The sequence below is a fragment of the Nothobranchius furzeri genome, chromosome 7 (assembly GCF_043380555.1).
Source record: "Nothobranchius furzeri strain GRZ-AD chromosome 7, NfurGRZ-RIMD1, whole genome shotgun sequence".
NCBI lineage: Eukaryota > Metazoa > Chordata > Actinopteri > Cyprinodontiformes > Nothobranchiidae > Nothobranchius > Nothobranchius furzeri.
The window spans coordinates 72,254,258-72,277,705 of NC_091747.1; the positions used below are offsets into that span (position 1 = coordinate 72,254,258).

The 23,448-nt window shown below is 45.8% G+C and overlaps 2 protein-coding genes across 2 annotated transcripts in view; both read left to right on the plus strand.

Annotated features, from left to right (window-relative positions):
* Positions 1–23,448, plus strand: part of LOC107382274 (voltage-gated delayed rectifier potassium channel KCNH1) — a 62,262-nt gene that overhangs the window by 16,059 nt on the left and 22,755 nt on the right. The window contains exons 5-7 of the mRNA XM_054751743.2: positions 2,014–2,132; positions 5,094–5,486; positions 14,445–14,874. Coding sequence (XP_054607718.2) covers positions 2,014–2,132; positions 5,094–5,486; positions 14,445–14,874 — 942 coding nt within the window. The remainder of the gene's footprint in view (positions 1–2,013; positions 2,133–5,093; positions 5,487–14,444; positions 14,875–23,448) is intronic.
* On the plus strand, positions 14,889–19,484 carry LOC139070527 (zinc finger BED domain-containing protein 4-like). The gene is made up of 2 exons (XM_070552867.1): positions 14,889–18,033; positions 18,211–19,484. Exons 1-2 carry the CDS (start codon positions 17,308–17,310, stop codon positions 18,922–18,924), a joined length of 1,440 nt encoding a protein of 479 aa, XP_070408968.1. The 5' UTR covers positions 14,889–17,307; the 3' UTR covers positions 18,925–19,484.

Here is a 23,448-nt window from a genome sequence, read left to right on the forward strand (position 1 = left end):
TGTCATTGCCCACGTGAGCATTGAAGTCCCCCAGTAGGACAATGGAGTCCCCTGATGGAGCACTATCTAGCACTCGTCCCAGGGACTCCAAAAAGGGTGGGTACTCTGAACTGATATTTGGCCCATAAGCACAAACAACAGTAAGGACCCGTTCCCCGACTCGAAGGCGCAAGGAAGCAACCCTCTTGTCCCCCGGGGTAAACCCCAACACACAGGCAGAGAGTCTCGGGGCTAACAAAAAGCCAACCCCAGCCCTCCGCCTCTCACCCGGAGCAACTCCAGCAAAGTAGAGTGTCCAACCCCTCTCCAGGTCTCGGGTTCCAGAGCCAATGCAATGTGTCGAGGTGAGTCTGACTATATCTAGCCGGTACCGCTCAACCTCTGCCACAAGCTCCGGCTCCTTCCCCGCCAGCGAGGTGACGTTCCATGTCCCAAAAACTAGTTTTCTTGTCCGGGGATTGGACCGCCAAGGCTCCCGCCTTGGTCTGCCACCCGATTCGCATTGCACCGGACCCTTCATGTTCCTCCTGCAGGTGGTGGGTCCACAGTTGGACGAGCCCATGTATCCGGTTCGGGCTGTGCCCGGCCGGGCCCCATGGGTGAAAGCCCGGCCACCAGGCGCTCGCTCTCGGGCCCCAACCCCAGGCCTGGCTCCAGGGTGGGACCCCGGTAACCCTCCGGGCCGGGTACTCCGACTCTTCGTTTTAACCGCCACGAAAGATCCTTTGAACCGTTCTTTGTCTCACCCTTCACCTAAGACCAATTTGTCATGGGAGACCCTACCAGGGGCACAAAGTGCCCCAGACAACATAGCTCCTAGGATCATTAGGGCACTCAAACTCCTCCACCACGATAAGGTGACACCGGTTTCAAGTCAAGTCAAGTCAACTTTATTTATAAAGCACTTTATAACGGCATAAAAGCTGACCAAAGTGCTTCACAAGACAAAAAGAACAGAAGTTCCCTAGAAATTCTAAAAATAAGATAAAAAGTTCATCACAAAGTGACGGTACTCCTCCTTGAACCGTCACTTTGTGATGAACTTTTTATCTTATTTTTAGAATTTCTAGGGAACTTCTGTTCTTTTTGTCTTGTGAAGCACTTTGGTCAGCTTTTATGCTGTTGTAAAGTGCTTTATAAATAAAGTTGACTTGACTTGACTTGAAACCGGTGTTAGGGGTTCAAGAAAAAACTTCTGGGTCGCTCCTGTTTGCTGGCTTTGGTTCTTTAACAAATCCAGAGCAACTGACAACTCTCCAGCCAGCTGAGAAGGAAATCAGTTTCAACATAACATTCCTCCCAACATGATTATGACTTTAGACTTTTTTGTGATTATTTTATTGTAAAATTCTTGCATATTGTTCCTTTAATTTGTGGGTTGCCATCAGTAAGTAAAGAGCATTTCCAGCAATATGGCAATAAATACTCAAAAACATCTCAGACCACAACTTTTAGGGTCGAATATGGAACACAAACACCAAAGTGGCATCTAGTATGTGGAGGTTGTAGTTGCAACAAGGTTTCCAGCCATTGGTACACCAGGTTCGCTGCCGACATGTGAATTATTTTTCTGTGGGTTCATTTGTTGTAGGCTTCACCTAAACTCACTCTGGTTTTAAATCTTTTATGATCGCTCGTCTTCTGAGGAGGAAAACAACATATTCTGGGCTCAAAAGCAGTTGCTTGATATTCCGAGTCCACCATTTTCCACAGTGCCAGCCGAGCGGACTTTTGGCAACCTGCAATGGTGCCCTCTGTTGGCTGGTACATTTAAACATAACCCACCATTGTGCTCGTCAAAATAAATATTTCATAATTTTTTTAAATTAAAATATATCTGTTATAGAAAATACTGTACCTTCACTCTGCTAAATACCTCGCGGAGGTATTATTTAAAAAAAAAAGGTTTATATTAAGTTGTTCCATATTCAACCTTTAACCCAACTAATCCAAAAACATTTTAATGTTTCAAAAAGTTATTTTAATAATTTGGCTGTGATTTTGTTTTAACAGGGTGGGGTAAGTTTGCCCGTCTGACACGTGCATTGACCAGTAGTCGAGGAGTTCTTCAGCAGCTTGCTCCAGCGGTGCAAAAAGGAGAGAACGTGCACAAACATTCACGACTTGCAGAGGTATGACCTTTTTTTCTTAAACAGTTTTTGAGATGTGATTTTTTTTCTGCTGAAGTCGATCCCGAGTGCATTTGGGGACCAAACTTCTTGTCCCCACTCACATCTTCGGGCTCGTTTATCTACCTTGCAGAGTAGGTTGTGATTCCTTTTTGTTTTTGTTCCAAAAGGGAAAAAGTTCTTTGGAATTTAACTGGAAAAGAGAATCCATCCACCTTTTAGCTGCTATGAAAGCATCTCGTTTTCTCGTAATGCTTTCTCGTGAGGTCAGATAACGCTGTGAAGAAGGTTTTAGATGTGATTGAGGTCAGGACTTTCACCATACAAGAAAAGGGTTTTATAGCCTCTGATTTGACTCCTGGGCCTGTTAAAGCTACTGGCCAGTGATAAACATCCCGTGAATGACGTGCGTAAAAAGAATTAAAAGTCCTGATGAAGAAGTATGTTGAATCAATGAAAGAGTTCTACCTTCTTTTTTTATTATTTGGTTTTTAGTGGATTTTTATTGCTCCATAGGCAACCAGCCAACTTTAAACAGAAATTTAGGATGAAAGAACTTCAAAGTGTAGAAAAATCCTTTTGTGATTTACTAAAAATGTTGACTTATGTAACAATTTGTAGGTCATTACTTTGTCATAAATTGTAAATACAATATAAACTTATTCAATAAAATCTAATATTCCATAAACAAACAGATTATCAATATTATTGAGCCTTTAATATTTGATTGCTGATGAAACCAGATACTTTGGTTAATCCAGGGAAACAACACTATAATAATTAGACTCAGAGACAAAAATGTAGTTTATAAAAATCTCTGTATACTATATTAATGATGATGAAAGGCAAATGATTATGAAGTGTTATTCACAGTGATATCAAAGGAGACAATGAGTGAACTCTGATGAAACATAACATTGTTTAAGGGTTTTCTAAGTTACTCAGAAAGGTGTGATGTCTGGGTTAATACAGTAATTTGGCAGTTTGTTGGATGTAATTTAACAAGTTATCAAATTTATATCAACCACTCTGAAGCCATTGTTTAGTCTCTGCACCCTGCATCATGGAGCTCCAGAGATCCGGTCTGCAGGCGAAGCCTTATCTCAGAGCGAGTGAGTGGACTTCTGGTGTATCTGAAGATCGTAGGCACCCTCAGAATATGCACAACTGGTCAAAGGATGCTTCCCAGGTGGCTTCTGGCGGGTGGTTTCATGTCTGATGTGTGGGTGGTGGATTGACCAAATAATAACTGTTGATTCAAGAAGGACGATTCATACGCCGCTAAAATTATTCCACTGAAAAATCTGGTTTGATTCCCCATAGGATGGTCATTTAGCATGAGCTGTGAGCCTTTGCTGAACTCGGAGCTCTGGCTGAACTGACTAAAACAGGAAGTGAGTTCACTTTTACTGAACTGGTTATTTATATTACTTTGACCAACCAGATCTGAGAAATTTGTAACGGTGTTTACCAAGACCCTCAGGCACTCCCCTTTCTGTGACGCTTAGACCGCTTATTTTACTTAATATGTGGAGTAAGTCTGTTAAACACTCATTTGTTAATATACTGATATTATTATGTGAATGTAACAGATAATTAATTGATCATTAAATCATCAAGTAGACTCATTTAGTGTATTTAAGATCGGAAATAATACATGAAATAATGAACATTTGTGTTGATTAATTAATTAATTATTAAATCACTTTAGATAGAACATTCATTGTAGATAATTGTAATTATAACCAACTTCTGAAGAATCATTTAATGAGACAAAATAAGATTCATTTGATTAAAAAAGGAAAAGTCTCGTCTTCTGCATGAGACCTTGGAGTTTGCAGCAGGATGTTAACAGTGGCGGAAGAGAAGTCGTGTGAAGGAATCGTTTTGACTATCTTCTGAAGAGACAAGAGCCCCATTCCCATCTGTACCGGGTCGGCCCGGGCAGCGTAGGTTGTTTACATATCTGGGTGTCCTGGAATTTTTCCGGGCCAACCAAGGCTCATTCTCAGCCCTCTTCTCGAGGGGGTCTGCTTCAGGCCGACCAGGGCCAACACACCCACTGCTGACAGCAAATTCACACCTTCCATTAGAGCAAGCCTCTGATTGGTGGGTAGAATCAGCCCACATGGGCTTAAGGCATGCTCAATTCATTATCATTCATTATCATGCTGATTACCCAGAAACTGAAAGTGTCTCTGACTGCATTCCTTGCATACCTAAGCAAGGATGCGTAGAAACAACCGGGCCAGGCTGGGGCCGACTGGGGCTGCCCGGCCTGGGCCGACTTGGTACAGATGGGAATGGGGCTAAGGTTAGAATCAGTGTTTTTTCTGCTTTCGAGTTGTTTTGATACAGGGAAGAACACAACATTCCTAGCAGAGGAAGGCTGCTGGACACCCGACTGTCTATTTGACCTCTGGCCTCCTTTAAAAAGCAACTGAAAGCTCACCTGTTCAAGCTGGCTTTTGCGTGACCTTCGTCACCACCCTCTCCTTTTTCTGTTCTTATTCTGCCTTTCCCGGGATCCATTGAATTCCTTCTGTCCTGTTCATTTTCTCTCTCCCTTTCCTTACACTTTTTTTTCCTTTTCTCTTTTTAAACATATTTTTAATCATTTTTGAAATCTTTTTATCTTAAATTTTTTGTGTGAAGTGCCTCACGATTTTTACCTTGAGGCGCTATATAAAAGAATGTCTTCTTCTACAGTGCTGTGGACAAATACCTTTGTTAGCCTTTTCCAACATTACACTGAACACAGTAAATTTGTATTTTTAGGGATAGACTTCGTACTTGATGTTGTACATTAATGTACTAGAGCAGTCCACAAGTTCCTACGATGTGTTTAACAAATGTATTTATCTTTTTTCTAAGACAAAATTCTAGATGAGAAATAATAACAGACATTCATCATGGATGTAACACGAGTTTCTCTCTTCGCACGTGTGTGTGTGTGTGTGTCAGGTTCTACAACTGGGTTCAGACCTTTTGCCTCAGTACAAACAAGAAACTCCAAAGACACCCCCACACATCATTCTGCACTACTGCCTGTTTAAAACCACCTGGGACTGGGTCATCCTCATCCTCACCTTCTACACAGCTATCATGGTGCCCTACAATGTCTCCTTCAAGACCAAACAGAACAATGTCATCTGGCTGGTGGTGGACAGCATTGTCGATGTCATATTCCTCGTGGACATCGTTCTCAATTTCCACACCACCTTTGTTGGTCCTGCAGGAGAGGTCATCTCTGACCCAAAACTAATTCGCATGAACTACGTGAAGACCTGGTTCGTCATTGACCTGCTGTCCTGTCTGCCTTATGATGTCATCAATGCCTTTGAGAATGTGGACGAGGTGAGTGATGTGGTACGGTTTATTTATGCAGCTCCTTTCACACAGTAAATGGTAAATGGCCTGTATTTGATATAGCGCCTTCTAGAGTCCTAGAACCCCCCAAGGCACTTTACAACACAATCAGTCATTCACCCATTCACACACACATTCACACCCTGGTGGGGATGAGCTACAATGTAGCCACAGCTGCCCTGGGGCGCACTGACAGAGGCGAGGCTGCCGAGCACTGGGGCCCCCGCCCCTCTGACCACCACCAGCAGGCAAGGTGGGTTAAGTGTCTTGCCCAAGGACACAACGGCAGCGGCAGACTGAGCGGGGCTCGAACCTGCAACCTTCCGATTATGGGAGGAGCACTTAACTCCTGTGCCACCGTCGCCAATTAAAAAATGGCTCAGAAAGTCTATCATCCACGTGCAAAGTGAACTGTTTGGTTCACAATGGCTCACTTTCTGTGCCAGCCTGTGTGGAGTGTATTTAAGACTGAGCTGGAATCCACAAACAGGGTTCTTATGAAGGGTTTAGTTAGGCTGGTTTCAGGGGTGATTGAGATGATTTTAGCCAGGTGGGGAATACCCTCTGCAGTTACAAGCGGAATAGTTTCTAAGGATCCTTTCAGAGATTTTATCTGGGCATGCTTCTTTCTCCTTTACACAGAGCCGATCTGACCTGATGATGATCTGAATGAAAGTGTTTCAGAGTTTCCTGTATTGCGAAATTTGGCTGGAAGAAAATTCAGCTATGATGTACATCCATCAATGAACGTGTGGTGCAATTTTTAAAAAATGGGTTGATTAAAACTTCTATAATAAAAGTTTCCTTTCAGCCTATTGGGTAGCTTAATGGCAGACCTATTACCTACTCTCAACTAATCAACAACACAGATCCAGGCACCCTTCTTCCCCAAGCCTTCCCCTATCAAGTCAAAACAGACGGCAGGTGACTGAAAGAGAAAACGAGCTAGTTTGAACGGAGATTGTCAACGTTGTTTTTCCTGGAGTTAAGGCGCGGGCTGCGGCCAACAGTAACCTGGAACAAAGATCCGAAATGGAAAGAACAAGTTGGAGTCATTACAATATCTTTTAAAAAATCAACCAAAATGTATGTGTTTTATTTTGCCATGGTGGTGCGACACGATCAGTTAGTGTAGACTTTTATTTTGACAAACGTTGCAGGGAAAATAACGTACTGTGATTCCAATTCTAAGTGGTTAGTGAAAAGCTAAAGTAACCCCCATAAGGTATTTCTGTAGCCCAAGCAAAAACGCCCCACGGCGAGCTGGACCCTGCTCCTGTCAGGGGCAATTGTTACATTACCGTGATGGGACCTGTGAATATTCGGGGGGGGGGGGGGGGGGGGGGGGGTTACAGAAAGGTGAGGAAATGGCTGAAAGCAGGATTGTATGAAGTAATTTCCTGTCATGTTTGTAAATATCCTCATGAATAATGTGCTGCAACTGAACTAGGGCTGGACGATGATTCAGTAGTTCATATATCTATCAATAGACATGTGGGCCGATAGGAAAAAATGGGTCGATAAAACTTCGATAAAAAAATTTCCATTTTCATTATAACCTTTTTTCCTTATAAACTATCAGGTAGCAGCATACTAGACTCACTTCTTACTCCTAACCAATCAAAACCACAGACTCGGGCACCATTCGTCACCAGGCTCTCCCCTCTCAAACCAAAACAGAGCATGAGGCAGCAAGGTGTCGCAGTGAGAAGAGGAGAAAAATGAAAAATGCCCCCACAAAATGGCCAGAGTTGCACGTAAAATATATTTTCTACATTTTTTTCATATATTTGTCAATAATTATCGATATCGATCAATATAAAAATATTTGTATCAATATGCTATTTTTCTATATCAGAACCTTGATTTAAAGAAAATTATAAATTCAACTGAAATCTCCATTTCTGCTTGAAAAACCATTACTATTGAATCTTTTCCTGGAATCGTTCAGTCTTAGTAAAATAAAGATGTTTAAATAAAATATTGAATTTAAGTCAGTTGTTTGTTCTTTATTGAAAGTGGTTAATTAAGGAATAGCATAAAATGGTCAGAGTTGCACTTAAAACATATATTTTTAGTTTTTCTAATTATTTTTCAATATTTATTGACATCAATCAATATGTATTTTTTAATTGATATGCTTCTTTTCTATATTGACTAGCCCAAGTGTGCAGCCATTGGGCTTTGGGGCAGCGGCAGGTGTTGCTCAGTGTTGATCTATAGGTTGCTGGTTTGATCCCAGCTTGCCCAGTGCATATGGGCATGTTGCCAGACATATAAGCTTCAGCAAATACCAGTCTAAGGGCTGTGACATACTTACTGTTGAACAATGCGAGCGAGAGTTTAAAATGGCTGCCATGCAATACTTTGAAGTGATGGTTTGAAGTATTATTTGTGCACGTCTCTTGAAATTAATGCAACACGTCCAAACGCCGCAAAATACGGGTAACCAGTTGGTGGAGTTGACAAAACGAGCAAGACACACTCACCACTGTGACTCTGTCTCTGGTTTAGAGGTATTTCACACCATCTACGATACTGCTGCTGCCTTTTTTTCTCAAAATTAACCAGTGAGTGAGCTCTTTTATTGACGCCATGTTTGTTTTGTTTGTACCCACAAACCCGGCTCTCTTTTTAGTCTGAGTTCTGTAGTATGCCCCCCTGTGGAATGCTCCAGTGCTACATGCAGTGCAGTGCCGTGTAGCAGCAAGTATGTGAACGAAGACGCAGCCGGCTGCTTTCCAGGCGCACATGGTATACATCATTTGAGTTGTTACTGTGTTTGGCTAAAGACAAAATATGCTAGCCAGTGCCAGCCTGGCACTTACTTGTGCATCCTCCAGTTAGCTCATAATATTCTACCAGATAGCCCTCCTTCTTTATGATGGTAGATTTGACAAAGGACAGGGCTCCACATAGAGATCTGGCTGCTGCCAGGTCAGCTAGAGACTTTTGCTCTCCCAAGCATATTTCTTCATCAGGACTTTTAATTCTTTTTACACATGCCATTCATGGAAAGTTCATCTCTGGCCAGTAACTTTTACAGACCCAGTAATTCCTTTATAGCATGGTTGAAAAGTAATGTCTGACTTTCATTGATCAAATTGGTAACATTTTACAATAATGTTTTGTTGTTAAACATTTATAAGTCATTAAGAAATAATTTGCAAGGTCGTAGATAATCATTTATAAAGGATTTGGGTGACCTACAAATAACTTTATAAGTGTTTAGTAAGTTATTAACAGATTATTTACGAGGTATTAGTTAATATTTATTTTTAAAGGCTTGAGTTTACATTTACAAATGTTTAAATAATGATTAAGTAAACATTTACAAACACTCTTTAACACATTTGGTAAAGTTCATAGAACATTTTTAACTTTCTACAGTCACAATTGTCATCTGTTATATATAAGATTATGATGCACCAGTGATTTATAACTTATTAACTGAACATTTTTAAATGATCATAAACACATTTGATTGATTTTTTTAAATGTAATTTAAATATTGGTGAAATGGAAGAAAAAATCTAGACAAAAAATTAACTATTTTCAAGTTATTTATTTTTTACTTTTTTTTGAATACAAGATAAACTCTACAACTATTTTATAAACCTATATTTGTCAAAGAAAGTGCATGTATGAAGGTTTGGAACCTTTGTGGGAAATCCCTGATCTGATGTAAATGTTTTGAGTTGTTTTTTGAATTCTGTGAATGAGTTAATGCTCTTGATGTGAGGGGGAAGGGAGTACCAGAGTTTGGGGGTGGTGCAGCTGAAGGCTCTACTCCCCATGGTGCTGAGACGGAAGGAGGGAGAGATGAATTGAAGAGGAGGACCTTAGGGAACGGGACGATGTGAACGAGATTTGTGAGGTAGTGAGGGGCGAGGTTATGGATGGCCTTGAAGGTGAGAAGGAGAATCTTGAAGTCAATCCTGGTGTGCACTGGAAGCCAATGGAGCTGTTTGAGGAAGGGGTGATGTGATGAGAGATGGGAGTTTTAGTGATTATACGTGCTGCTGCATTCTGAACCAACTGGAGCTTATGGAGGGTTTTCTGGGGGAGGCCTGAGAGAAGAGAGTTGCAGTAATCGATACGTGATGTAACCAGACTATGGACGAGGATAGAAGCAGAGTGGACGGTAAGGGAGGGGCGAAGATTATTAATGTTACGAAGATGGAAATAAGCTGACCGTGTGATGCTATTGATATGAGATTGGAAAGATGGTGTGCTGTCGAGGATGACACCCAAGCTCTTGACCTGGGGAGAGGGGGAAACTGAGGTATTATCAATGATAAGAGAAACTGTCAAATTTTGAGAGGGTGTTCTTGGTACCAACCAAAAGAAGTTATGTTTTGTCTGTATTTAATCTTAGAAAGTTTGAACTGAAACAGGATTTTATTTCTTGAAGGCAGGTGATGAGGGAGGAGGGAGGAAGTGCAGAATTTGGCTTACTGGACAGATAGAGCTGGGTGTCATCCGCAAAGCAGTGAAAATGAATAGTGAATCTGCAGAAAATATTGCTAAGGGGAAGGATGTATATAATGAAAAGGAGGGGTCCCAGGACAGAGCCCTGGGGCACACCAGAAGAGACAGGAGAGGATTTGAGCGGGAGGATTTGAGAGTGATGAACTGAGTGCGACCTGATAAGTAGGACTGGAACCACTGAAGAGGGATGTTAGCGATAACCTATGGAGAAGAATGGAATGAGATATTGTATCAAAGGCCGCACTCAGATCAAGGAGGACCAGGATGGATAATAGACCAGCAGCAATGAGGAGATCGTTTGTTATTTTGAGGAGGGCTGTTTCTGTGATGCGAAATGGACAGAAACCGGACTGGAAGGATTCATAAAAGAAGTTTAGGGTCAGATGGGTGTGGCGTTCAGGGTAAGATGGGTGTGGAGTTGGGCAGCAACAATTTTTTCTACGATTTTGGAGACAAAGGGTAGGTTGGAGATGGGGTGGAGATTAGTAAAAATGTTAGGATCTGAACCAGGTTTTTTAAATATTGGAGTAACTGCAGCAGTTTTGAAAATAGAGGGAACAGTACAGGAAGAAAGGGATGCATGTATGAGAGCGGAGATGAGAGGGAGCAGGGAGGGGAGGCAGGATCTAACCAAGGCCGTGGGAAGGGGGTCAAGAAGGCAGGTAGAAGGCTTTGACTTGTGGATAATATCTGATATCTCAGAAGCACTGGGAAGTTGGAAAATGGAAAGTAACTGTGTTGGTTTGAGAGGATCTTATGGGGAGGTAGGGGTGATGCTTTAGTTGATTGCACGGTGAATGTTGATTATTTTTTCATTAAAGAACAGAATAAGGGCATTACAAGTAGCAGTAGAGCACATATGTGGGGTAAAGAGTCAGATGGCCGTGGCATTTTATTGTTAATGGAGTACAGTGACTTAGTCTTGCCTCGATTGGAGTTGATTCGACGGGAGTAATACTGTAGTTTTGTTAGTGTAATTAAGTCCTTACACTGAGTCATATGATTTTTATATAGTTTTTGTGAATAGTGAGACCAGTTTTCCTGTAGAGCTACTCAAGCTGCCTGGATTTGGTTTTCAGTGTCTGGAGTTCAGGGGAAAACCACAGACTGACAGAAAGAAACAGAACGAGTTTTAACTGGATCAAGGGAGTTTAAACAGTGAGCTAACTGATCATTGTAGAGAGCAGCCAGGTCATCAGGAGAGGAGAGATTGTCCGGTAGCTGAATATTAGCAATACAGGAGGAGAGGGTCCGACAGAACTTCCAAAATGTTCCGGGGGAGGCGGGAGGCATTGAGTCTAAATGGACCCTGTTCAGTGCCGCCATTGTTGAGGCGGCCGACTGGAGCTGTGGTCATAGGATCGTTGGTGCCTGTCGTGGTGGCAACCCCCGAACCCGCTGGTGGACACCGGCGGTTAGGGATGCTGTCAAGCTAAAGAGTCCTATCAGGTCTTTTTGGCCTGTGGGACTCCAGAGGCAGCTGACGGGTACCGGCAGTCCAAGCGGAACGCGGCACGGGTGGTCGCCAAGGCAAAAACCCAGGCATGGGAGGAGTTTGGTGAGACCATGGAGTAAGACTTCCGTATGGCTTTGAGGAGATTCTGGTCCACCATCTGGCACCTCAGGCGGGGAAAGCAGTGCGCTACCAACACTATCTATAGTGGGGGCGGTGTGCTGCTGACCTCTACTCAGGACGTTGTGGATCGGTGGGCAGAATACTTCGAAGATCTCCTCAATCCCACCGACACCTCTTCCAGTGAGGAAGCAGAGTCTGGGGACTTTGGGTTGGCCTCTCAAATCTCTGGTGCTGAGATCACTGAGGTGATTAAAAAGCTCTTCTGTGGCAAGGCTTCAGGGGTGGATGAGATCCGCCCGGAGTTCCTTAAGGCTCTGGATGTTGTGGGGCTGTGTTGGCTGACGCGGCTCTGCAATATCATGTGGACATCGGGGGCAGTCCCACTGGACTGGCAGACTGGGGTGGTGGCCCCCTTATTTAAAAAGCGGGACTGCAGGGTGTGTTCCAACTACAGGGGGATCACACTCCTGAGCCTTCCTGGTAAAGTCTATTCAGGGGATCTGGAGAGGAGAGTCTGTCGGATTTTTGAACCTCAGATTCAGGAGGAGCAATGTGGTTTTCGTCCTGGCCGTGAAACACTGGACCAGCTCTGTACCCTTAGGGGGATCCTGGAGGGTGTGTGGGAATTTGCCCAACCAGTCTACATGTGTTTTGTGGATTTGGAGAAGGCGTTTGACCGCGTCCCTCAGGGGGCCCTGTGGGGGGTACTCCGGGAGTATAGGGTATCAGGCCCCCTGATACGGGCTGTTAGGACCCTGTATGACCGGTGTCAGAGCTTGGCCCGCCTTACCGACAGTAAGTTGGGCTCGTTCCCAGTGAGAGGTGGACCAAGGCCAAGGCTGCCCTTTGTCACCGATTCTGTTCATAAAGAAGCTCGGTCATTCGGGAGAGGCTCTGAGTCGACCCTCTGCTCCTTCACATCGAGAGGAGCCAGTTGAGGTGGCTCGGGCATCTGGTCAGGATGCCTCCTGGACACCTCCCTGGTAAGATTTTCCGGGCACATCCTACAGGGAGGAGACCTAAAGGTAGACCCAGGACACCCAGGAATAGCATTGGTCTACATAACGGAGGTTAGGCCCATTCAACAGTCCAGTCAACAATCCGATAGTGTCAGTCCAACATAGAAAATCAACGTTGACCGGTGAGCAGCGGCAGCAAAACGCACCAGCGTTCACTCAACTGGATACCAGCTACCCTCTCGTTCACTGGGGTAAACCCCAACATACAGGCACCAAGATGGAGGGCAACTAGTATGCCCACCCCTGCTCGGCGCTTTTCAGTGGGATCAGCTCCATAGTGGTAGAAAGTTCTACCCCTCTCAAGGAAACTGGTTCTGGAGCTAGAGCCTGCATTGAGGTGAGTCTATGTCTAGTCGAAACCTCTCAGCTTCACACACCACCAACTCAGGCTCCTTCCCCACCAGAGAGGTGACATTCCATGTGCCAAGAGCCAGCTTCTGTAGCCAAGGATTAGACGGCCAAGGTCCCCGCCCTCTACTACCACCCATCACACACTGTACCCGACCCCTTTGGTCCCTCCCACAAGTGGTGAGCCCATGGGAAGGGGGACCCACGTTTCCTCTTCGGGCTGTGCCGGGCTGGGCTCCAAGGGTAAAAGCCTGGCCACCAGGCGCTCGCCAACATGCGTTGAATCCTATACTGAACGGGAAGCCAGTGAAGGGAAGCAAGCACCGGAGTTATGTGATCACGCCTCCTTGTACCTTTTAGCAAATGAGCTGCTGCATTTTGGACGAACTGCAGACGATGCAAGGTGGAGTGTTCTAGCCCATAATAGAGGGAGTTGCAGTAGTTCAGCTGACAAGAAATAAACAAATGGATAACTTGCTCCAAAACTTTTGCTGGTAGATATTTTCTACCCTTGCCAGTTGCCTAAGTGATAGAAGCCAGACTTTTCACACAGCCTTCAGACGCAGAATTCTCCAAGCATGTTGGAGGGGCAAACGACACATGGAGAAGTGGTGTCCTCCTTATGTTAAAGTAAACAAAGATGGCAGTGAGAAATGTTGCTTTTGGAGACTCTGACTCTGATATTGCTTCCTGCTCTCTCTCCCAGTGAGACAGCGCTGTGCACATACACTGTCTCAGAGAGAGAGAGAGAGAGAGAGAGAGAGAGAGAGAGAGAGAGAGAGAGAGAGAGAGAGAGAGAGGAGAGGAGAGAGAGAGAGAGAGAGAGAGAGAGAGAGAGAGAGAGAGCTGGCACTGCAACTCAGAAGAGATGGTTACTCCACAGTATCTAGAATAATAATGAATTGCCCACTGATTCCACCTGCCAAACGGAGGCTCCCACTAAAGGTATGCATGAATTTTAGCCGGCCAATCAGCCGGCAGTGGGTGTGTAGAGTCACATTAGCCCCAGCCGGAGTGGCGGGGAGGAGGTCTGAAAAAAAGTTTGGCTGAACACACAAAAAAAATGCAGGCTACCCAGATGTGACCCAGGCAGTTTAGATGTAAAAGCACTATTTATTTAGAATGAACATCATGTTTATGTTTATTCATTTAGCAGATACTTTTACCCAAACCAACTTACATTTCATATGTAATTCTAATATGCATGCATTTGGTCCTTGGGAGGAAGCTGAAGCTTCTGGTGGAAATCCACACATGCATTCATAGAACATGCTAACTGCACTTTGGAGAGGCCATAGCCGGGGTTTGAACCTTCAACATTCTTGCTGTGAGATTGGGTGCGACATAACAGCACCTGTCACCTTCACTGCACTTATTGTTATGGCAAACAGCTGAAAATGTTTTCTATAATAATGTGAGAGGTTCTTCATTCTTATGGCCTCTTCAAAACAAAACATGTTTCATATATTCTCTTATCTGTATCCTTTGATCGTTTTCCTTCTCTTTTTCCAGGGAATAAGTAGCCTCTTCAGCTCACTGAAAGTGGTGCGTCTGCTGCGTTTAGGACGAGTTGCCAGGAAGCTGGACCACTACATTGAGTACGGCGCTGCGGTTCTGGTTTTGCTGGTGTGTGTGTTTGGCCTGGCAGCCCACTGGCTGGCCTGTATCTGGTACAGCATCGGAGACTACGAGGTGATTGATGAGGACACAAACAGTGTGAGGTTGGACAGCTGGCTGTACCTGTTAGGAGAGACTGTGGGGACACCTTACAGATTCAACGTGTCAGGCTTGGGCCGCTGGGAGGGGGGCCCCACCAAAGACTCTTTATACATCTCCTCGCTGTACTTCACCATGACCAGTCTAACCAGCATCGGATTTGGAAACATTGCACCAAACACGGATGGAGAGAAGCTCTTTGCTGTTGCTATGATGATGATTGGATGTGAGTCCCAATTTTTTCATTTAGCTCTCTGGAGCAAAGTTGTTCCTGAATGTTTCAAACCTGAGTGTTAAACCTTAACTTTATATTAAAATCTTTATACGGCTTCTAAATTGGGCAGCAGTAGCTCAACAGGTTGAGCGGGTTGTCCAGAAATCAGAAGGTTGCAGGTTCGATCCTGGCTCCGGACAGAGAATTCTGCTGTTGTGTCCTTGGGCAAGACAACCCACCTTGCCTGCTGGTGGTGGTCAGAGGGACCGGTGGCGCCTGTGCTCGGCAGCCTCGCCTCTGTCAGTGTACCCTAGGGCAGCTGTGGCTACATCGTAGCTCATCATCATCAGTGTGTGAATGTGTGTGTGAATGGATGAATGATACACTGTAGGGTAAAGCGCTTTGGAGTCCTTACTCTGAGAAGCGCTATACAAGTGCGGGTCATTTATCATTTAAATAACAAGTCGTGGACAAAGATAAATAAAGATTTTATAATTTTATCATAATGGGTATCAAAGGATAATTTGCCATTATTATTACAGCTATGAGTCCTATGGTCTCTGGGTGTGTGAACTGAGTGGTTTTAGACTTCTGTGAACAGTGGGACCTATGGAGTCCTCTGAGAGGGCTGCTTTTCCATTTCCCCCAGACAGAGACATGCTTATTTCTTAGCTGGGTTTAATCTGTTTAATTTTCCTTAGGGACCCAAAAAAACTCCGCAGTTCAGAGACATTCATTTGAGCTTTAATGGTGGCAACGCCCTGGACTCTACCATGTTGAGGCTGCACTCCTTGTGGTCCCACAAGGAGGCCAACAAACTGTACTTTCGACCTGCACCACTGACCTTTTGTGAGGGAGATTTTCATACATGCAGCTGTGAGCTGACCCATGACATATATGGTCCAGCCCAGACAGGTGTCCAAAGACTGTTTACGAATCAGAATATCATCGCCGTAGATGATGGTGCCTTGCTCATGAGCGTCGGGCCAGGCTTTGCCCAAGAAAACGTTGAATTCAGAGGGTGAGTTAGAGTAGCCAAATGGGCACTATGTGAAGGTGTATTGGCGGTTGGCGAAGGTTAAGGCTAATTTATTTTGGTCAGACTCATTGACAGGAATTGTCCAGAACTTAGACGCAATGTCAAGGGTAGAAAAGCATTTAACATCTCTCACCTTCAGAAGTTCTTGATCCAGACAGGCCATTGGCCACTGAGACAATGGAACCTGTTGGTTAAATTTTCTGTAGTCAATGGTTAGTCTCTACTCACCATTAGGTTTCCTCACCGGCCACAATGGAGCCGAGTAGGTGCTGTTACAGGGTCAAATGATACCCTTTACTAATATGCTGTCAATGATTTTCTGGATGGGTACATAGGATGCCAGAGGAATCTTGTATTGATGCACAAAGGTTGGCGGCGCATGTGGTGGTATAGGAATCCTTACCTCATAGATCGTAGTCAACCCGCAATCTAGGCAGTCGACTGAAAAAGAGTCTTTGTATTTTAGTAGGAGCTTACATTGTTTGTCCAGATTGACTTGATTCATGAGAGCACCTGCCTGCCCCACAACCTGTTCGACCTGTGAGAGAATATCGGAGGGTGGTTCGGAAGGATGCTGTGTTGGCGGTCCTGGAGGGGCTGAGCTCGGCGGGGAGCCTGCAGGTTCCCCATGCTCAGGGCCACCTACAGCAAAACAGTGCTTGTGAAGAAAAAAAATACAATTTGGAATAGATAAGAATAGCTTTTTAGAATACCACTAAATTAAATCTGTAGTCAAACAAAAAATTAAGCTCACTAAAATAGAATTACAAACACCACCAAGGGTATTAGACTTCTATAATCTCAAACCCCCTAAACTACTGTCTAAAGTATATAAGACTGTCCAAAATAGACGATAGAATAGCAATCCCTATTGAAAAATGGGAGGTGGATCTATCAATCAGCTTTGACCAGAACTTCTGGTCCCAAACTTGTTTAAAAACTTTTAAAATGATCAGACACCCCAATTTACAATTAATTCAGTACAGAATTCTACACAGAGTACACTATACAGGTCATTGGATGTTCAAGATGGGGTTTGTGTCGTCTGACACCTGTACACACTGCACAAACAACATTCCTGACAATTACATTCACACACTGTGGTCCTGGCCACCTGTCCAGGAATTTTGGGGTAGAGTATGTGAAGACCTGTCAAAGTGTCTGAAATGTCATATCCCAACCGCCCCCTCTCTATTTTTTACTGTGAAACCTGGACGACGTCCTGATTGAAACATCTGTAGTTCACGTGGTTCTGACTGCCATATGCATCGCTAAGAAATCTATCCTCTTGAATTGGAAAAATAGAGATACCCTTTGCATCAACCAGTATAGAAATCATTTGTTAGATCATATTACACTTGATATAGCCTCTGCTTCCACTTCAAATCAATATATACCTTCATTTTATGTGCCCTTTGTATTTTATATTTGTAGACGATTCTCCAAGAGCAGCAACACTCACAAGATACCTAGGAGAGATGATTGTTAAGGACCTCCAGCATATGTCCATAGTGGAGGATCAAGGTTTCCAACAATTTGTGAGAGCTCTTGACCCAAAATACAAACTTCCAGGAAGGAAGAAACTAACTGAGACTGTTCTTGTAAATATGTTCACAGAATGTAAAGAAAAAGTAAGAGCATCTTTGAAAAATGCTTCCAGTGTTGTACTAACCTCTGATATGTGGACATCAGTGTCCACAGAGGCATATCTGACCGTAACATGCCATCTCATTGAAAATTGGCAAATGAGGGAATTTGTGTTGGAAACCCATACTTTCCATGGAACACACACAGCAGATAATATCAGATTAGAGCTAAAGCGAATCACAGAAGAATGTGGCATTACTGAGAAGGTGGTGGCAGTTGTTACAGACAACGGTGCAAATATGGTTGCTGCAGTACACAAGGCTGGTTGGAGGCATCATCCTTGTTTTGCACATACACTGAATCTAATTGTAAAAGACAGTCTAAAAGCTGTCCCTGAAGTTGTGCAGGTCCTGGAAAAATGCAGTGCAATTGTGTCATATTTTCACCACAGCAGTAAGGCCACAGAGAAGCTCAGAGATATTCAACAACAGTTGAAAGTGGCAGAACACAAGCTAATTCAGTCAGTAGAAACCCGCTGGAACTCTGTCTATTAGATGCTGGAAAGGCTTTGTGTGCAAAATGAAGCCATGACCACTGTCCTCTGCCTTTTAGGGAAGAACACGTTGTGCTTGAATCAGGGAGAATTGTCCCTCATCAAGCAGATAGTTGATGCACTACAGCCATTTGAAGAAGTAACACGGGAAGTTTAATCTGAAAAACATATTTCAGTATCCAAGGTGATTCCACTTGTGTCACTCATTCACAGAGCTGTATCAGCTTGTGAACATCAGAGCAACTCACTTGCCACACAGCTGGCACAGCAATGCCAGCGCAGATTCAGGGGTGTTGAAACCATTCACTGTCTAGCTGCCAGCACATTTGTGGATGTTAGGTTGAAACATTTTGGTTTTCGAGACAAAGACAATGTTGAGGTTATGAAAAAACGTCTTTGTGCTGAAATGCAGGAAGTCTATCAGGCAGGACAGTCAGCTGTCCCTCCAACTCCATGTTCAGTCTCCACTGCTTGTTCTACCTCAGAACCTTCTGCTTCAGTACCTTCTACCTCAGGGTATAACCAGAGCCCTACAGCATCAGGTTCAACTGCAACAAAAGGAGGGATATGGACAGATTTTGACAAGCAGGTTATGTCTAACCAACACCATCGCTCTGCTTCCACTGATGTATTAATTGAAGTACGTCGATACTCAGAGGAAAAATTAATTCGTCGAGATAAGGATCCACTACTTTGGTGGCAGGAGCATGGACAAACCTTTCCAGCACTGAGTAAACTTGCAGTAAGATACCTGGGAATTGTTGCTTCTTCAGTACCTGCCGAGAGAATCTTTTCAAAGGCGGGAGAGGTTTTGAGAAAAAAAAGGAGCAGACTCAAAGGGAAAACAGTGAATATGCTGTTGTTTCTCAACAAAAACCTGTAATGTAAGTTGAGTTGAGATGTCTCTTAAGCAACTTTTCAATGTTGTTGGTTAATCATTTATAAATAAAGGAGGATAAAGAGTAGTGAAATTTGTGTTTTATTTAAATCTAAAATGTAAATATATTACTTTGTCTTTTAATTTTTCAAACAAAAAATCTTTAAGCAAAGTATCGGTATCTGTATCGCCGATACTGGACCCAATTTTACTTGGTATCGGATCGGAAAGGAAATCAGTGGTATCGCACATCCCTACTCTGAGTTGCAAAGTTGGCTAAACAACTCACAGCTGCTCTTGATGAACATAACATCTATGATAGCTTCCAGTCAGGTTTTCGTAGAGCTCATTCTACTGAAACAGCTCTTCTTAGGGTCTCTAATGACCTTCTGACTCACAGTGATGCAGGGGACTGTTCTGTTTTGGTCCTGCTGGATCTGACTGCAGCCTTTGACACTGTTGACCATCACCTGCTACTGGAGAAGCTGAGAGACTGGGTAGGCCTATCAGGATCTGCTCTGGAGTGGTTCTCCTCTTATCTCTCTGAGCGCTCCTTTTCTGTGGCCGTCTCCAAGTTTAGGTCCTCCACCACCTCTCTTACCCATGGTGTCCCACAAGGTTCTGTGCTGGGGCCTCTACTCTTCCTCCTCTATCTGCTTCCTCTTCAGCACATCCTGAGCTCCTTCAAAGGAATCTCTTACCATCTTTATGCAGATGACATCCAACTGTACATCTCCTTTAAGCCCCATGAGATGTCTAAGCTGCAGCTGTTATACACCTGCTTAGACTCTACCAAAACCTGGATGGCTAGGAGCTTTCCACAGCTGAATGAAGATAAGACTGAGATCCTCATCTGTGCCCCAGACAAGCTGGTTCCCAAAGTCAGAGACTCTCTTGGTCAGCTTGCTTCTCACACCAAACCTTCCGTCAGGAATCTTGGCATGACCTTTGACCCAGCTCTCACCCTGGATTCTCATGTCAGCTCTCTTGTTCGCTCTTCCTTCTTCCATCTCAGGAACATTGCTAAGCTGAGTCCCATTCTGTTCCGCTCTGAACTTGAGACTGTTCTCCACACCTTCATCTCCTCATGCTTAGATTACTTGTCATGAATCCCGTCCTTCACCCTCCTCCACTTCCTCACTATACCTTCATTCAGCTCACCTGGTCCCTTCACCAAGCTCAAGCCAAGCCCTGGTTTCCACAGCAACCTGACCTACACCTCATCAGCTTCATCCACTTCACCTGCTCCTCACTCATCAGCTCATCTTACACACCTGCTTCCCCTACTATATATTCACCAGCAAACCACCAGTTCCCTGCCAGATTATTACAGCCTTGCCAGTAGTTCTCCAGCCATCCACCCTGCCTGATCTTTGCCTCTGGACCTTGTTTTTTGCCTGACCCCTGCCTTGCTCTCTGCCTGCCACTTTGACCTTAGCCTGCCTCTGAACCTGCCTCAGCCTTGCCCTCCAGGTACCTCTGCTTTAAATAAAGACTTTTTTAAATATATTTTTACTGTGTTGGCGTCTTCACGGGTCTTCTGAACTCGGTTCCTGACAGAATAATCTGGCCTAACTCTGACCCTACGCCGACACAGCACTTTGGAGTATTTTTTCCCTTCATACCTGTCATGGAGTATCTCACGCTCCTGGACTTCATGGAACTAGAGAAGGAGCAGGCGTCACCGTTCTGGGGAACGCGGCTGGCCATCAGGCCACAGCCACACAGAGGTTTCACTCCTCCATCCAGGCCTGCTGCGGCCGTCTTGCGCAATGGGTACCTGACAACGCAACAGTGGCAGTCCCGGAGACCTTCTACTAATTCATGGCCTTCACAGACGCAAGGTTTTGCAGCTACGCCGCTCAAGCCTCGAGTCCCTCCGTCGCATCCACGTCCAGCGGTGGTCCCAGAGGTCGCACCACATCCTCGTCCAGCAGAGATTCCACCTTCGCCTGTCCGAGAGGCTCCGCCTGTCCAGGTCCAGCGGTAGTTCCCGGGGTCGCATCGCATCCATGTCCAGCGGTGGTCCCAGGGTCCGCACCACATCCATGTCCAGCAGGGGTCCCACCTCCATCGGTCCTGCTCCACCGGTGGTCCCGAAGGTCGCGCCGCATCCTGCTCCAGTGGTGGTCCCGAAGGTCGCGCCGCATCCTGTCCCGGCGGTGGTCCCGAAGGTCGCGCCGCATCCTGTCCCGGCGGTGGTCTCGGGGGACGCACCGCATCCTGCCTTGGCGGTGGTCCGGGAGGTCGCATCGCATCCTGCTCAGGTGGTGGTCCGGGAGGACGCATCGCATCGTGCTCTGGCGGTGGTCCGGGAGGAAGCATCGCATCCTGCTCTGGCTGTGGTCCCGGGGGACGCATCGCATTCTGCTCTGGCGGTGGTCCCGGAGGACGCATCGCATCCTGCTCTGGCGGTGGTCCGGGAGGATGCATCGCATCCTGCTCTGGCAGTGGTCTGGGAGGACGCATCGCATCCTGCTTCGACGGTGGTCCGGGAGGACGCATCGCATCCTGCTTCGACGGATGAGTTCCAAGAGGATGCATCGCATCCTGCTTTGACGGATGAGGTCCAAGAGGCCCCGGCTCCGGCCCTGCCCATCCAAGGGGCTCAGGTAAAGCCTTTCCACGAGCCTCCAGTCCAAGGGTCGACGCCTCCAGGCTCTGAAGTAAACATCTCTGGTTCCTGCTCTGAAGAGGACGTCTCCTGCTCTAAAGTTCCCCTGTCTCAAGTTCCAGAGTCTACGTCCCCACAAGTCCCCGAGTCTGTGTCCCCTCTTAGTCGTCCTCCTCTAGTGTCCCCTCTTAGTCGTCCTCCTTTAGTGTCCCCTCTTAGTCGTCCTCCTCTAGTGTCCCCTCTTAGTCGTCCTCCTCTAGTGTCCCCTCTTAGTCCTCGTCCCCCAGTGTCCTCTATCACCACACTCCTACAGTCCCGGCTCCTGGTTCCCCGTCGCCGGCCCCCCAGACTCTCACAGTCCAGGCTCCTGGTTCCCCGTCGCCGGCCCCCCAGACTCTCACAGTCCAGGCTCCTGGTTCCCCGTCGCCGGTCCCCCAGGCTCTCACAGTCCAGGCTCCTGGTTCCCCGTCGCTGTCCCCCCAGGCTCCAAAAGTCCAGGCTCCTGGTTCCCCGTCGCCGGCCCCCCAGGCTCCAACAGTCCAGGCTCCTGGTTCCCCGTTGCCGGCCCCCTAGGCTCCAACAGTCCCAGCTCCTGGTTCCCCGTCGCCAGCCCCCCAGGCTCCAACAGTCCCAGCTCCTGGTTCCCCATCGCCGGCCCCCCTGACTCTTCTGGTCCTCCTTCCTGGTCCCCCCTCCTCCCGCCCTGCTCTGGCCCTCCTTCCTGGTCCCCCTCCTCCTGCCCTGCTCTGGTTTCCTGTGGGCGTCTGGTATCCGCCCTTGAGGGGGGGGGGGGGGGGGGCTCTGTCATGAATCCCGTCCTTCACCCTCCTCCACTTCCTCATTATAGCTTCATTCAGCTCACCTGGTCCCTTCACCTAGCTCAAGCCAAGCCCTGGTTTCCACAGAAACCTGACCTACACCTCATCAGCTTCATCCACTTCACCTGCTCCTCACTCATCAGCTCATCTTACACACCTGCTTCCCCTACTATATATTCACCAGCAAACCACCAGTTCCCTGCCAGATTATTACAGCCTTGCCAGTAGTTCTCCAGCCATCCACCCTGCCTGATCTTTGCCTCTGGACCTTGTTTTTTGCCTGACCCCTGCCTTGCTCTTTGCCTGCCACTTTGACCTTAGCCTGCCTCTGAACCTGCCTCAGCCTTGCCCTCCAGGTACCTCTGCTTTCAATAAAGACTTTTTTAAATATATTTTTACTGTGTTGGCGTCTTCACGGGTCTTCTGAACTCGGTTCCTGACACTACTGTAACTCTCTTTTCACGTGTCTGAGCAGAACCTCTCTAACAGTCTACAGGTGGTTCAGAATGCCTGTGCTCGGCTTCTGACCAAGTCCTCCAAACACACCCACATCACCCCGCTTCTCCTCCAGCTTCACTGGCTGCCAGTCAACTTCAGGGTTCATTTCAAGATCCTGGTTCTGGTCTATAGGGTCTTACATGGACAAGCACCACCTTACATTGGTGATCTTAGTCCCTACACCCCCAGCAGGTCCCTGAGGTCCAGTGATCAAAGCCTACTGGTTGTGCAGCGCACCAGGCTAAAGACCAAAGGTGACAGATTATTTGCTGCTGTGGCCCCCAGACTCTGGACCTCTCTCCCCCTGAGCCTGAGATCAGTGGACTCAGTGGTCTCCTTCAAAAAGCAGCTGAAGACTCACTTGTTCAAGCTGGCTTTTGTATGACCTTCTTCACCACTCTCTTTATTTGGCTCTCCCCACCTATCCCACCTTCCTCAGGATCCACTGATTTCCCTCTTTCCTATTCACTCTCTCTCTTTCTTAACATTTTTTTTTGGGTCACAGTTGCTTATTCTTGCTCATTTAAAATATATTTTTAAACATTTTCAAATGCTTTTTTTCCTATTTTTACAATTTTTATATTTTTTGTTTTTGTTTTT

Coding starts and splice junctions, on each gene's coding strand:
- LOC139070527 (XM_070552867.1), top strand. CDS start 17,308: ATGTGCCCTTTGTATTTTATATTTGTAGACGATTCTCCAAGAGCAGCA. Junction 18,034..18,210: donor TAGAAACCCGCTGGAACTCT/GTCTATTAGATG, acceptor TCTGAAAAACAT/ATTTCAGTATCCAAGGTGAT.